Raw genomic sequence first — 15,367 nt, 5'->3', positions numbered from 1 at the left:
AAGATTCAAGAATTCAGGGGCGGAAGCCAAGGAACGCCTGCTTGAAGTCCTCTCAGGTTGGTCCAGTCCGGGTAAGGGGAGGGATTTAGCGAACTCCACATAAATAATTGGTCTTTCCTTTGGCTCCGCCCCTGTGAAGCAATCACAAACGCCTGTGATTGGTCAGGGGCTGTGGAGGCGGGGGCTCCGAGCTTGACTCCTGGTTCTCCCGGACCATCCGGGCTGCAGCTGGGTGGGCGGCATGTCCGCGAGTGAAGAGACGCGTGGAGGTGCCAGAGGAGAGAACGCTACTGCTCCTGGCTCTTTCAGCTTCAGCTCGGAACCAACGCTCGAGGACATGTAAGCCGTCTTTGCCCAGCCTGAGCTGGGGAGATTGCCCTTACTCCCTCCTTTCGGGGAGGGTCCCTCCACGTGTTCGGGAAAAAAGGCTAGTAGCTGTGCTCAGGTTCTAGTTCGGGGGGTTGACCCCAGGCGAAACTTCTAACCTTCTCCTCTGCAAAATGGGCTTAACTATACACATGAGAGGCAGGGGACATACCAGAGTACAGTGATGCTTCTGCCCTGCCTCAGTCCTCCAGGAGCGGGAGGTAGGATGGGAGCAGATGTAGTGTTGAGACGTCGAAGACATTTCTTTCTGGAGGAAATCCAGGAGGGCTTCTTGGGGGAAGTGTCCTGGGGCTGCTTTCTGTAAAATCAGTAGGATTTAGATATGCAGAGACAGGGTTATTCCGGGTGGAGGAAAACTGCAGAAGCAGCAACAAGAAGTGAAATAATGAAAATGGGGGTATTATTAGATTTCGATAGTTTCGGGTCTGTAAGGATGCACCCATTTTACAGATGAGAAAACCAAATTCTCTAAAAAAGAGATGACTTGTTTAGGCCATCCAAAGAATTAGTTGGAGAATCCTCTCTGACTTGCATGCTCCCATTGCATCTCACTGAGTACCTGCCAGGGCCTTGCATCTCCTCCCCCATCCCCTAACCTTGGGACCTGGACTTCTACCCCTTTCTCCCATTCCAGCCGCCGTCTCCATGCTGAGTTCGCTGCTGAACGAGATTGGGAGCAATTCCATCAGCCTCGGAACCTCCTCCTGGCCTTGGTGGGGGAAGTGGGGGAGCTGGCAGAGCTCTTGTGAGTAGATGACAGGCTTTCTGGAAGAGTCTGTATTGAGGAGGGGAGGGGAGGGGAGGATTCATTTGACCATCAAATATCCATGGATCCAGTTTCTGCTCCTCACTACCAGGCTCTTCTGTACCTGGTTGCTGGGCATTCAGAGAGATGACTTATGGGTCTGCTGCCCTCTAGGGGCTCCCAGTCTCCTGGGGGAGAAAGGTGTAAAAACAGCAAGGCAGACCCAGGTCTGAGGAGGGGTGGTGGGAACCTTCCTTTACCTCTGCCTCTGGGGTAGAAAGGCTGGTCTTCTATAGAAGGCATTCCAGAGAGGGGGAACCACATTTGCACAGGTAGTGAGATGGAAAAGGGCAAGTTAAATTCAGTGAGAATGTAGGATTTAAGCGATTATGTAAGATTCCTTTAGTGTAAGTTTCTTGACAAAGGGCAAGGATTTTGTATCTGTCTTGTTCTCTGGTGTGTCCCAAGTACCTGACACATTAAGTACTCAATACATATATCTCTTGTGGCTGCGGAAGAGATGGGTAGGATAGGAACACAGAATGGTAGGATTTGGCTGGGAAGTAATGGAGTTCTGGACAGAACACCTGACCCGATTTGAGTTTTAGAAAGATCACTGTACCTGCCGAGTGGATTTGATCCCCTAGGAGAATTGTGTCAGGGGAGATCAGTGAGGAGACTGGTGTAGATGAGGCAAAAGGTGATGAGGATCAAACCAGGGTAGTCTCAGGGGCATGGAGAAATGAGGGCACAGATGTGTGGGAGGGCAATCCATTCATTCATTACAAGTCCATGAGCACCGGCTGGGTGCTAGGTCATCTAGAGTCAAGATATGGCCTTGAACAAGATGGATACCCTCACAGTGCAAAGAGACTGACAATAAATAAGTGAACTAACTTTAAAAGATATGGAACTGTGACAAGTTCTAGGAGGCAAATAACACGAGGTGTTGAGAAAGAAGGAGAGGGAAGAAAAAGAGGGAGAAGGCTGTTCTAAGAAGGTAACATTTGAGCTGAGACCTGATGGGAAGCATGGATGGAGGAAGAGCATTCAAGGTTGAGGGAGCAGTAAGTGCAAAGGCCCTGTGACAGTTTGGCCTGTTTGCAAGACAGAAGAGGCTAGAATGAGTGACTTTAAGGGGGGGTGAGAGGGAGCATGGTGGATAATGACATTGGCAGAGACAGGAGTCATTTCATGCAGAACCTGGAGGGCATGGTAGGAGTTTGGGTTTTATTCCAAGCACAGTTGGAGGAGTGTCGTTTTTATTTTTGGCTGTGCTGGGTCTTTGTTGCTGCATGTGAGCTTTCTCTAGTTGCAGTGAGTAGGGTCTACTCTCTAGGTGTAGTGGCTTCTCTTGTTGCAGAGCAGGGACTCTAGGGCACTCGAGCTTCACTAATTGCAGTGCATGGGCTCAGAAGTTGTGGCACACGGGCTTAGCTTCCCCTATGGCATGTGGAATCTTCCCGGACCAGGGATTGAACCCATGTCCCCTGCACTGGCAGGTGGATTCTTAACCACTGGACCACCAGAGAAGTCCAGTTGGGGGAGTTTTAAGCAGGGGAGGGATGAAATGTAATTTGTTCTTTTAAAAGATGGTAGGGTAAGAAGAGAAGATGAATTAGCAGATTTTGCAGTGGTCCAAGTCTAAGGTTTAGTCTGGGGTAGAAGTGGCTGGGGGTTGGCAGGTAGGACTGGGTCCCAAAAAGTGAAATGTCCTCTCCTTGGCTTAGGTAGGGACACAGAGGGCTGGATGAATCATCTGATGAGGTCTCCTCCCCACCATAAGGAGTCCAGGGCCCAGATGAGTTGACTTGTCCTGGAAGAAACTTCCTAGGAAGTGGGCGTTCACTGCTTCAAGGTGTGGGCTGCTCCTAAGAGAGGTGGAACCCACTGTCCTCGCTAGCATCTATGTGTGTGTGCCTGTCTTATGTGTTCTGTCCCCAGTCAGTGGAAGCCCGATGAGGAGCCTGGGCCCCAAGCCTGGTCCCCCAGGGAACGAGCAGCCCTTCAAGAGGAGCTCAGTGATGTCCTCATCTACCTGGTAGCATTGGCAGCCCGCTGCCATGTAGACCTGCCCCAAGCAGTGCTCTCCAAGATGGATATCAACCGGCGACGCTACCCAGCGCATCTATCCCGTGGCTCTGCCTGCAAGTATACAGACTTGCCCCACGGGGCCACCTCTGAAAACCAGGCCGTGGGGCCTACAGACCCTGCCTCTGAGTCTACAGGTCAGGTCTCAACCTAGAAACATGGGCACAGAACCTGCAGCTCAGCATGGCCTCTGAGGAGCAGAGGGTGCCTGGCCAAGGTACCTCATTCTAGTTCTTTCCTAAGAGATCATGGACCTGGGGGCTACACTTCTTGAGGTCTAAGGCCCCAGAACCTCCAGAAGATAGCCTCCTGTTTTTTTCTCCCTCAATAAAACTTTCGGTTACCAGCTTCTAGACTCTTCATGGGGCAGCCAGAGAGGCTCTGTCTCAGTCCATGCTGGAGAGGGGGACCCAGAATGCCTGTAAGCCCAACTCCCAAGTTTTTCTATTGTACCTCCCACCTGCAGAGCAGAGATCTGATTTCTAGAAAGTTCCCTGTCTGATCTCATGTTAAGTCCCTTCCCCTTCTCTAAATAAGATCAGAGGCTTTATGTAGTGTTGGATAGGAGCCCAGATTCTGGAGCCAGGCTATCTGGGCTCAGATGCCATCTTTGGTACTAGATGATGTTCATTATGGGGCTTCTCAGGTAGTGTTAGTGGTAAAGAACCCGCCTTCCGATGCAGGAGACATAAGACACACAGCTTTGATCCCTGGGTGGGGAAGATCCCCTGGAGGAGGGCATGGCAACCCACTCCAATATTCTTATCTGGAAAATCCCATGGACAGAGGAGCCTGATGGGCTACAGTCCATAGGGTTGCAAAGAGTTGGACGCAACTGAAGCAACTTAGCATGCAACATGATGTGCATTATATTTTTGTCTTTCTGTACCTCCATTTCCTCATCTAAAATGAAAATAATGGTATCTGCTTAGTAGGGTTGTAAGGTTTAAGTAAGCTATTATATTATAGAGTGCTGGACTTCCCGGGTGGTCCAATGGTTAAGACCCCACACTTCCAATGCAAGGGGCCTGGGTTTGATCCCTGGTCGTGAAACTAAGATCCCACATGCCACTCAGTCAAAAAAAAAAAAAAAATGTAGAGTGTTTAGGATAGTGTCTGGTGCATAGTAGGTAGTTGTTAAGTTTGCAGTTGTTATCAGTTTGCTTTTCAACTCAAAACTTTCAGGAGCCCAGGGCAGGAAATATGTTAAGGCCAGCCTGGGCCTGAGTCCCAGGCCCCATTCTTGTCCATCAGACCCCAGAGCTGTGAGAGCCCTCTGCCCCTCTCCCTTGGCCCCCAACACAGATCAGGGTCAGGTCTGTCTGGTGTGGAGCAGAACAAGGCTTATTTTCTTTTGGACCTTGGAATACCTAACACTTGCCATCCCACCCCCCAACCCGTCACGGCCTTCCTTCCCAAGGCAAATTTGTTTGTTCCACTTCTATCTAAAGGTATTGTTGGGAATGTATGATTCACACGTTGTGTGACCTCAGGCACATCACTTCCTTTTCAGAGATACCTGTGGCCTGCCTCCTTCACCCTGTTTCCATCAGTGAAATGAAGCCTTCCACTTTACTGGCCTCAGTCCTCTTATTAACGACCTCACTCCCTCTTAACCAGTGACCTCTCTTACTTCCCTGGTAAGAGAATCCATCAGGTTGGAACTGCTTTAAGTTCCAAACCTTCCCATTAGTGATAGCAAGAGCTTTATCTTATTGATCTCTTATTTCATCCTGTCTCCTTGATCAATTATCTCCTCTCTCCTCTATATAATTAAGGTCTCTTCCTTTCCATTAGCCCTTCCCACCAGCCCATAAAGCATCATCAAGCCTCTTCCCTATTGATAAGGCAAAATAACAAAACTCCAGCTACTTCCATCATGATTTTCACAGCCAAGCCACCCACTCTGCTTCCTTATTCTCTCATTTCTGCCCTAACCCACTCAAGGTTGGCTTTCACCCCCACCCCTTCCCTGGAGGGGCTTCCCTGTTGGCTCAGGGGTAAAGAATCCACCTGTGATAGAGGAGGCGCGAGTTCAATCCCTGGGTCAGGAAGATCCTGTGGAGGAGGAAATGGCAATCCACTCCAGTATTCTTGCCCGGAGCATTCCACAAAGAGAGGAGCCTGGCGGGCTACAGTTCATGGGGTCGCAAAGAGTCAGACACAACACGACTGAGCATGCACACACCTCAACTGAAACTGTTCTCTTTGCTTTCCCTGAATTCATACACACACAGTGGTCACCAGCGCAGCATCTGACAGCTAAATTTCCTCTGGGAAACACTTTCCTCTAGATTTCCCAGACACTTTCGGTTTTCTTTCTACCTCTGGCTGTTCATTCACAGATTCAAGTTCTTGAGTACCCTCTCTGGATGTGGTGCCATAGCTTCCAGACCTGACCCCCCTGAGCTGTTACTTCTGTCACCTCCCTGATGCCTCCAAATTTTTGTGTCCAGACTGGGCTGCAACAATGGCTGCACCTAACCCCTCCTGCTCCTCATCCTGTGTCCCCATCTCAGTGACACTGCCTGCAGTCCCCCAAGCTAAGAAGTGAAATCAGCCCAACTCTCCCGTGTCCCAGGTCCACTTTAACTCCTATGAATTCTAGTTCCATAATATGTCAGATCCCTCCCTCCCCTCTAATCCCTCAAGGTTTCTGTGTGGCCTCTGAACCGTTCACCTGGCTTTCAATGTCCTTAGTGGTCTGTCTCCTGCCAACCTCCTTGCTTCTTGTCTCTACATTCCACCCCCAGGGACGCCTGCAAGCTCTAACAAGTCTGCCATGCAGGTTCCGGGGCTCTCTTCATACCTCCCCAACTCCAACTCTCTTGACTTTAAGACCAGCTCAAATGTCACCTCTGAGGGAGTTTCCCTGGCAGTCCAGTGGTTAAGACTCCACGCTTCTTCCAATGGAGGGGGGTGCAGGTTCAATCCCTGGTCAGGGAACTAAGATCCTTCCAGGGCACACCAAAAAAAAAAATGTCGCCTCTGAGAAGAGCTTGTCTAAACTCCAAGACTGCACTGAGGACCTCTCCTATCCAATAGCTCCACCATCATTGTCCCAGTGACAAGGCCTGCTGTCAGTCCCCTAAGGGACTACTGACTGGCTGTCAGTACCTATCTGCTTATCTGCAGAAATAGAGGTAAAGTGAGTTACCTAACTTTGGAATGCTTTGAGGATGAAAATGAGCTAGTAATAATGTAGCACTGAAGGCCTTTAAACTCAGGTGGTGCAGCGGTAAAGAATCCGCCTGCCAATGCAGGAAAGTCAAGAGACCTGAGTTCAATTACTGGGTTGGGAAGATTCCGAAGAAAATAGCAACCTGCTCCAGTACTCTTCCTGGGAAATTACATAGCCAGAGGGGCCTGGTGGGCTACCACTGACAAAGAGACATGACTGAGCATACACCTGCACACAAAGCTGCCACTATTGCTTCTCTGCTAGACTGAGCTGCATGAGGTTCATGCCCACTCACCAAAGTTCTGCAAAATGCATTACCCGTTGATCACGGATGTGACAAATTTATGAACCCTTCTAGATCTGAGTTCATGAAGACATAGCCAAGGAGCAAGTGTAGAATGACTCCACACCCACAAACCCAGTTCCTGGAACCCTTTTGGGCTTATAGCCCCACTTGAATCCATGCCGATTCACTTAATTCAACTAAGCCTAGGGAGACCCCCAACTGCCCGCCTCTCCCCGCCCACCTCATTCACAGGCACGGATGGGGTGAGGATATAATACTTTTATTCAGTCTAACATGGGCCGAGGGGATGTAATGAGGGGGAAGTGGGCACGTTTCCAGGGATCCCGGTAGGGGAATCCTGCCTCCCAGTTCCAGGGCAGCCAGACCTGCCAGTCCCATCCTATTCAAGACGCTGGTGGTGGGGCGGGGAGTTGTCCAGGTTAACGCAGCCCCAGGTTGGAATCCCAGAGTGCCCCTCCCCAGCTGGAGGCTCGCACCCCGCGGAGAAAAGAAACGGCGGCTCAGCTGCCCTCACAATCTGGGCAGCGCTCGGTGGCAGTGGCTCCAGCTGGTAGCTTGAAGTCTCGGCCGCAGCCGGCGCAGATATAGAGACGGCGCCGCATATGCGCGCGACGGTGGCGGATGAAGTGCGAGCTGAGGCGGAAGCGCCGGCCGCACTCGGAGCAGGGATAGGGCCGCTCGCCGGTGTGCGTGCGCGCATGCTCCGCCAAGTTGGAGCGGTGGCCGAAGCCGCGGCCGCACACGGGGCAGCGGTGCGGCTTCTCGCCCGTGTGCACGCGCCGGTGCTTGGCCAGCGCCGAGCTCTGGGCGAAGCGCGTGCCGCAGTCGGCGCAGGCGTACGGCCGCTCGCCTGTGTGCGTGCGTCGGTGGCGCGCCAGGCATGAACTGCCGCCGAAGGCGCGTCCGCAGTCCGGGCACGCGTACGGCTTCTCGCCCGTGTGCACGCGGAGATGCTGTGCGTAGTTGGAGCTCTGCGCGAAGCGGCGGCCGCATTGTGCGCATGCGTACGGCTTCTCGCCCGTGTGGCGCCGCCGGTGCTGCCGCAGATTCGAGGCGGCGGAGAAGCGCTTGTCGCACTCCGGGCACTCGTAAGGCCGTTCGCCCGTGTGGGTGCGGCTGTGTTTGGTCAGCGCCGACTTCTGCGAGAAGCGCCGGCCGCACTCGGTGCACGCAAAGGGCCGCTCGCCCGTGTGTATGCGGACGTGCTTGGCCAGTGTGGAGCGGCGTGCAAAGGCGCGGCCGCAGTCCCGGCACGCGTGTGGGCGCGCCGGGTCCGCCGACGGCGCTGGCGCCTCGCTCGGGACCTGCGGGGAGAGGGGGACAGGTCAGCCCTGACGGAGAGACCCGGGAGCCGGAGACCTGGGGCTCCGCCAGCTGCAGCCTCCCCGTCCCCCGTTTGTATAGTAGTTAAGGCCAAGGGGTGCACCGCTCAGTCCTGTTGTGTGCGTCTAATGAGATAATTAACGCACATATCACAATGCCTGGTGTCGTTCCAGCTATTCTTTATTAATTCAGCCAAAATTTATTGAGCGCGTAATGTGCCAGACTCTGTTCTAGGAACTGGGGATTCAGCATTACATTTTTTTTTTAATTCATAATTTCAGGAAGAATGGATAAAAGGGGTGCTGGTGCTAGGGGGATGGTGCAAACTTAAATAGGGTTAAGAAACCTCACTGTTGTCATCTGAGCCTTTACCTAAAGGAGGTGAAAGAGCAGCTTCCAGAAGGCAAAAGGGGAAAACAAGGCCCTGAGGCAGGAGTTTTTCGTTCCAGGAATGGCAAGAAAAAGTGCCTAGGGCAGAACGCTGTCGGGGAGGAGTAATCCATGAAGTGGTCCTTAAGGCGCGTTATTTTAGCATAGATCCTTGAATGAGAATCTGATGAGGAACCAGTAGAGGAGATGTCGGAAGGTTCTGAGCAATGAGGGACAGATAAGATTCATATTTTAAAAGGTTCCACAGAATGAAGGAGGGAAGGGGCAGAAACCCACCGAGAAGGCCCCTGTACTGCAGGCCAGAGAAGACAATGGCTTGGACCCAGGTGACAGAGGTGGAAAGTGAAAGTGGTGAGAAGTGGTCTGCTTCTGGATATATTCTGCAATTGGAGACAGCCAACCTGATGATAGATTAGACATGAGAGAGAGGCGTCAAGATGACTCCAAGGATTTTGAGCTTGACAACTGCAAAGGCAGTGTTGTCATCTACAGAATGGTGGAGGGAGGGGGGGCGTGTTGTGGGGGAACAAAGAGTTGGTACCTGTGGTCTGTTTCTGATCCTATCCACAGTTGTCCTGGACACATCTGGAGCTCAGGAGAGAGGCCCAGGCTGGAGATGTACATTGGGAAGACATCAGCCTGCGGGGGATTTTTAAAGCCTTGAGACTGGAAGAGTTCAGGGACTAGAGAGAACTGGGAGGCAAGATGCAAAGCAGCCAGCAAAGGAGACTGAGCAGCCAGTGAGGTCAGAGACCCAGGAGAGCATGGTGTCTTACAGCCAGGCTACAATCAAGTTCAGACTCTTTAATAAACTTTTAAGAGCAAGCACCTATCATTTTTTAAAGCTGCACAAAAGGCAGCAAGCATGAAACCCAAATACTCTGAGGCCTGAAATGAAAAAAATTGGAGAATAAGTCGGTTTCATGAGGTCTGGGTCTCTAGAGATAAAATCAGAAAAAGAAATGCTTTATAAGAGGCAGATGAAGGGAAAACAGTTTGCACTAACAGTAAAGAGGAGTACTGAGGACACACTGCTTCCTTCATAGAAAAGAGAAGGCTCATCCTAGCAAAAATGATGTTGAATCTCTACTATGGACTAAGCAGGGCTTCGCTGTGGCTCAGATGGTAAAGTGCCTGTCTGCAATGTGGGAACACGGGTTTGATCCCTGGGTTGGGAAGATACCCTGGAGAAGAAAATGGCAGCCCACTCCAGTACTCTTGCCTGGAAAATCCCATGGACAGAGAAGCCTGGTATGCTACAGTCCATGGGGTACTTCACTTTCACTTTCATGGACTAAGTAAATAGAATATTAATTCATGACCAAGTGAAAAACCAGGCATGTATTAAGGATAACACAGCGTTAGCTTCTGTCTCCCCATATTCCTTCTCTACCATATTCTTCTTCTCTACTTCTCTAAGTAGTTATCATTATTCTTTTATAGATAAAGAAACAGCTTAAGAGAGGTGACAACTAGGGAGTAGTAAGGCCTTTTTCTGAAGTTGTTGACAGCAGCTTCAGGGCCTTCAAGATCCTTTGTTAAAGACAGTAGCTTTGGGGGACTCCCCTGGTGGTCCAGTGGCTAAGCCTCCATGCTCCCAAAGCAGGGGACCCAGGTTCAATCCCTAGTCAGGGAACTAGATCCTACAGCCCACAACTAAGAACTGGCACAGCCAAAATAATTAATTAATTAATTTTAAAAAGACAGCAGCTTTTTGGTAACCATCTCAGAAACGTGGGACAGCTGGTCAAGAAACTGCCTGCCATGTGGGAGACCTGGGTTCCATCCCTGGGTTGGGAAGATCCCCTGGAGAAGGGAAAGGCTACCCACTCCAGTATTCTGGCCTGGAGAATTCCATGGACTGTATATAGTCCAAGGGGTCGCAAAGAGTCGGACATGACTGAGCAGCTTTCACTTTCACTTTTTCAGAAATGTGGAAACAAAGCAGTTTGAAATATTAGTCACCAACCAAGGCAACCCTGGCTACAACAGTTTATACAATGATATTAGTGATAATAACATTAGAGTGTAAGATTTGACAGTGTTGTTATGTACAATACATTATTGTATTAAATCTTCCTGTCACCCCTCTTCCCCCACCCCTACCCCCAGGATCAGGCATTATCTTTTGGAAACTGAGAAAACTGAACTGAGAGAGATTAAATTGATATAGCCCATGGGAGTCAGGACTGATTGTATAGAGTTCTCATCCTTCATCAGTAGGCTACACTGCTTCCCTGCACTCAGAGTGCCAAGATGTGCCAGCGGCTGGATTCCAAGTGCCTGGCACTCTCCAAGAGGGATTCAAGGTTAAAATACAACTTGATACTTTAAATTGAGAAACTCCCCACAGCAATTTGGCACAGTCTGAATTCAAGGTCACACTTTCCAGTCTTGCCCTGGTTTTAACAACTATGAGGTTTATATCGTGGAAAGAATTTTTCTCATTATATCTATATTTTTCTGGCCCTTTTTTTTTTCTTTGGCACCCTTCTTTTAGGTGACTGACCAGCCTGAGGACTTTCTTAACCCTGGATTCACTAATTTGGGAAAAAGAAATTCTTCACACAAGTACCCTTGGAGTCTCCAACTCCAGGAGGAGAGGCCTTGGGTGCCCCAGGAAGAATCTTGGTGAGGGGTTGAGTCTAGCTCATTAAGACCCCAGGCAAATCCCTCCCTCCCCCTGCCTCACTGAACCAAGGAGGGCAAGGTAGGCTAGGTAACATCAAGTATTTCCCAACTTGAAGTATGCACATCACAGAATGCAAGAGGCTTCTAAGTATTATGTAGGCTTACTTTTATCATCATGATCATCATGTATTTATCTTCATGGTTATTAGAAAAACAACAGATCTCATGAAACCCACAGTTTTATCAGCATTATTGTTCAGATGAAGGTAAATTTATTTATCAAAACAACGTGAATCTATTTGAAGAAGGCAACTAAATAAATGAGCACAACAGGTGAGCAATAGACACGTGAATGAAGTTTGGCAAATACCAGACTTACATGTCTTTTCAATTCCACGACTGTCAGATTTTAAAATTAGAATAATGGGTATCTGCACTCTTAACATGAGAGCACTAGGGGGATACAATATAGTTTAATAATATGATAATCCAAGTATTTAAAGTTAGTGATTTTTGCCTTTCTGCTTAAGTTTAAAAAAGAGCAAATGTTCCAGTTTCTTCTTCAACCATTACTTTTCTAATTAATAAATAACTGCCATTTACTAAGCACTCACTATGTGCCAGGAACTGCAATAAATACTTTTCACCCATGTTCTTGTTTTAAATTCTCACAACCCTTTGGGTTAGGTTGTATTAGCTCTATTTTAAAATAAGGATAGAAGACTCAGAATTAAGTGACCATCAAGGCCCTACAGCTGATCCATCAGCAGGGCCAGGGTTTACACTGGAAGGCTGTCATTGTCCAAAACGGCTTTTCTCTCAGCCATGATGCAATCCTATCTCACTGACAAGTTTGAGGTCACCTCCACAGCTTGTCTCCCTCCCCTGGATCCTTTTAGCTGTCCGAATCTCCCTTCTTTGGAGTACAGAGTATAAAATACAATCCTGACCTCCCTCACTCATTGCGACAAGAAGGGTGGTCCATAGACCAGCAGCATCACTGGCAACTTGTTAGAAATGCAGAATCTCAAATCCCACTCCAAACCTACTGAATCAGAATCTTCACTTTAGCAAGATCTCCAAGTGGAATGTATGCATGTTAAAAATGAAAACTGATCTAGAAGAGAGGCACACTACTCTCCCAGAGAAAGCAGATGGGAAAAGTAAAGAGCATTTTACAGGCTAAAAGACCACACGGGCAAAGTCTTCAAGGTCAGGTGTACTTGAAACTGGGGCATGGGAAGGATGCTGACCAACTAGATATGAAGCCATGAGGTTGAAGGATGAAGAGCTTGGAATGCCAGGCATGGGAGCTTAGGGGAACAAAACCACTCAAGGTTCGATTTTAAGCAGGAAAAGACAGAATTGGATGCACATAGAGCCCTCTGGGAAAATCTTTCTATTCATTAAAGATAGTTTGGATTTTGATAGGAGGTGAGAGACTACTCTAATCCCTGTGTGCACCATAATTAGGGCCTGTCCTGGACAATGACTGGCCACGTGAGAGCTGAGACTTACAGAATGTGGACACTGAGCTTCGGAGACCACTATTTCATAAGAACCCAGACTCAAGGAGACCACACAGCAAGTTGATGAGCTATTTTGTGGGCACCGTGCTAAATCTTTGTGGGATGTGTGTGTGTAACTCATATTTCTACTCTCCTCCAAATCCAGTCACCCACGTGATATTTACTCTGGATTTCAAGGATCTTACTTTCATTATCTCATTTTATAGTTGAGAAAGCTGTTAAGGCAAAGCTGGTAAATGTGGTCGTCAGGATTTGAGCTGATGCTTTTAACCACTAAGTGACACCATTCAGAGTGTAGCCCTACCGCCCTTTCATGACTAGCCATGCCTACCCCCACCCTTCCCATCCTTAGCTCCAACCACTCCAAACAATGTTCCCAAATATCTCCTTTCCATCTTCCCACCACTGCTGCCACTACCTTAGAGCAGGCTATCAGCCTTACCTGACCTGGTCTCCCCATAACAGCCAACGATTCTTCTAAAAATGAAATGTGATCATGCCTCTTCTCTGATTTGAAGCGTCTCATGGCACTGCATAACCTAACACAGTAGGTACAAATCTATAGGCTGACTATACGCAAACACCTTTTACTCTCTGGTCCATCTGCTTCTCTGGCCTTATCTTTTCTGAGCACTTGCTGTGTCCTCATCCTGGAATGCCCTTCCTCCTCCTCTATTTGCCATATTCCCACTAAGTTTACAAGGCCCATGTCAAAGTTATTTCCCTGAAACGTTTCCTACTGCCTTGAGTTATTTGCCTTCGCTCCTCTGTCTAGGCCTCCATGTTGGTTTCCCTGTTCACATCCAGCCCCAGGATTCAGCCTTATTGAGGCCTTGATAAAAATGAGTTGAAACATCTCCAGAAGGATGACCTAGCCCAAAGTCCTGAACTTTAGGAGGAAGAATGAATAATAATAGCAACAAATATCACAGAATGTTTATTGTGTGCCAGACACAGCTCTAACTCTTTACAAGTATTAACTCATGTAATCCTTCCAATCCCAAGAAGTAGGTGCTATTATGATTTCACTTTTACCAATGAGGAAACTGAGGCACAAAGAGGTTAAACTTGCCAAAGCTCACACAGCTGGTAAGTAACTGATGGAGTTGGAAGTTCACCCTAACTCTGGAGTCTTTTTCTTAACCTACAGGCCAAAGGAGACCAGGGGATTCACAGGGCCGGAAGAGGCAGGCTGAGCTAGGAGGATGGGCCAAGGAGGCCTGAGAAAAACAGAACTAAACGGGCCAAGGCAGTGAAAGCATGGAGTCCTAACCACTGAACCGCCAGGGAATTCCCTAAATAGTTATTTTGACTGGAAGAGGAGGCCACAGAAGCCAGCCCCCTCCCCCAGGCCCCACCACACCCACTAGGGGGCAGCAGAACTTTCTTTTCCTGGGAACTGGCCACTGTGCAGGAAGAAATCAGGGAACCCGGGCCCAGAAACCCTGCATAAGGACACAAGGGCTGCTGTGGCTTGGGGTGGGAGTCTTGTAGAGTTCTGGGAAATAGAAATATACCTAGTGGCAGCTAGGGTCCCGAAAGGGGAAATCTAACTCATACTTTGATCTGCTTAAAACTCCCCTCTTTAAACCTTCCACACCCTTGTCAGTCTAACCCTGCTATACATCAAGTTCCACGAGAAACCGAGGAGGGCATTTACTCTCCAGCACCCAGCACAGAGCCTGGCACAGTAGGCGTGACATCTGTATTGTGGCAGCATGGACAGTGGGACAGAAGGATGGGTGGCCAACTCTGAGATTCTAAGCCTGAGAGTCCAGGGAAAGTAGGGGGAGGATCCCTGGCTTCTGACTGAGGGAGGCTGGACCTGCACCAGATTTAGGGCCGATGGGACCCCCATGGTGTGGGACACGTACCTCCTTGTTGTCCATAGGGATCTTGAGTTTCACCACTTCATACTTCTCTTCACCCTCTTCCTCCTCACCCTTCACCAGCAGCACCATCTCCTCTTGCATCTCTTCCTCCTCCTCCTCCTCCGTCTGCTGTTCACCGGGCATCTTGGTGTCCTGGGGCAGGGAGCTGAGTCAGCTCAGGACCCGCCCCCCTTCCCGACCAGGGCTCTGGCCCACACAAGGCGATGCAGCCGTGGCTTCTCCTCCCGTGCCCAGATCTGTGTCTGACCCTCTTCCCTGTATCCCAGCCCGGCCCTAGGCCCCAGCCTTGTCCCGGGACCAGCTCGAAAGACTCGTTCACGCTACTCATCCTGGCATTCAAGGCCCTGAACACTTCGAATCTCCAGCCCCGGTGAGACGCCACCCTCCCCGCGCTGAGTCACTCCCAGGAGCCTGGGTCAGCGGCCCGGAGCTCTAGGGCACGGGCTGGAGGCGGGATCGGGGCGGAGACCCTGGGGGGTGCGCACTCACCAGCCGCAGGTTCGGGCGCTCGCGCTGCCCCAGGCCAGGGCGCCGGGCGGTTGGGCACTCTGCGACGCCGCGACTCCGGGGGCGGGGCGTGGGCGGGGCCTCAGAGGCAACCGGCCATTGGTTCAGAACACATAACTCCGCCCCCGAGGGGGAGAGGCCAGAGGACCCAGGCGTCCGGCCCAAACTGCCCTGGGAGGGTGGCAAGCCCACACCCAGCGCCTTCAGCTATCCCCTAACTCCCAAAGGCCCCAGGCCGGCCTACTCGGTGTTCAACGTCCTCGCAGTCTAGTTGTGACCTACCTTCAAAGCTCGTTTCCTGTGGCCGGCTCGGAGGTCTCCGTGGCGGCCAAGCGCGTCTGCTCCGCCCGAAATAGGCCACGTGCGCTCCCGCCCCTGCCTGGG

General features: G+C 50.2%; 2 protein-coding genes across 2 annotated transcripts; one reads left to right on the top strand and one right to left on the bottom strand.

Annotated features, from left to right (window-relative positions):
* The first annotated feature begins 175 nt into the window (after window positions 1-175).
* On the top strand, window positions 176-3,569 carry DCTPP1 (dCTP pyrophosphatase 1). The gene is made up of 3 exons (XM_065924641.1): window positions 176-339; window positions 1,022-1,132; window positions 3,077-3,569. The coding sequence occupies exons 1-3, from the start codon at window positions 242-244 to the stop codon at window positions 3,375-3,377; spliced, it is 510 nt and encodes a 169-aa protein (XP_065780713.1). The 5' UTR covers window positions 176-241; the 3' UTR covers window positions 3,378-3,569.
* Window positions 3,570-6,955: 3,386 nt separating this feature from the next.
* ZNF771 (zinc finger protein 771) lies at window positions 6,956-15,076 on the bottom strand. Its single transcript, XM_065924638.1, has 3 exons — window positions 14,966-15,076; window positions 14,459-14,608; window positions 6,956-8,015 (listed from the first exon to the last, which is right to left on the bottom strand). The coding sequence occupies exons 2-3, from the start codon at window positions 14,597-14,599 to the stop codon at window positions 7,212-7,214; spliced, it is 945 nt and encodes a 314-aa protein (XP_065780710.1). The 5' UTR covers window positions 14,600-14,608; window positions 14,966-15,076; the 3' UTR covers window positions 6,956-7,211.
* Between the last annotated feature and the right edge of the window lie 291 nt (window positions 15,077-15,367).

The sequence above is a fragment of the Muntiacus reevesi genome, chromosome 2, assembly GCF_963930625.1.
Source record: "Muntiacus reevesi chromosome 2, mMunRee1.1, whole genome shotgun sequence".
NCBI lineage: Eukaryota > Metazoa > Chordata > Mammalia > Artiodactyla > Cervidae > Muntiacus > Muntiacus reevesi.
Note: the sequence above shows the minus strand (reverse complement) of the source record. Positions and strands in the feature narration are given on the sequence as shown.

Bases quoted from the DNA above. Each gene is read 5' to 3' on its own strand.
- DCTPP1 (XM_065924641.1), top strand. From the start codon at position 242: ATGTCCGCGAGTGAAGAGACGCGTGGAGGTGCCAGAGGAGAGAACGCT. The intron at 340-1,021 runs GTAAGCCGTCTT...CTCCCATTCCAG, and splicing joins GAACCAACGCTCGAGGACAT to CCGCCGTCTCCATGCTGAGT. The intron at 1,133-3,076 runs GTGAGTAGATGA...TTCTGTCCCCAG, and splicing joins GGGGAGCTGGCAGAGCTCTT to TCAGTGGAAGCCCGATGAGG.
- ZNF771 (XM_065924638.1), bottom strand. From the start codon at position 14,599: ATGCCCGGTGAACAGCAGACGGAGGAGGAGGAGGAGGAAGAGATGCAA. The intron at 8,016-14,458 runs GTACGTGTCCCA...CTCTCCCCGCAG, and splicing joins TCCCTATGGACAACAAGGAG to GTCCCGAGCGAGGCGCCAGC.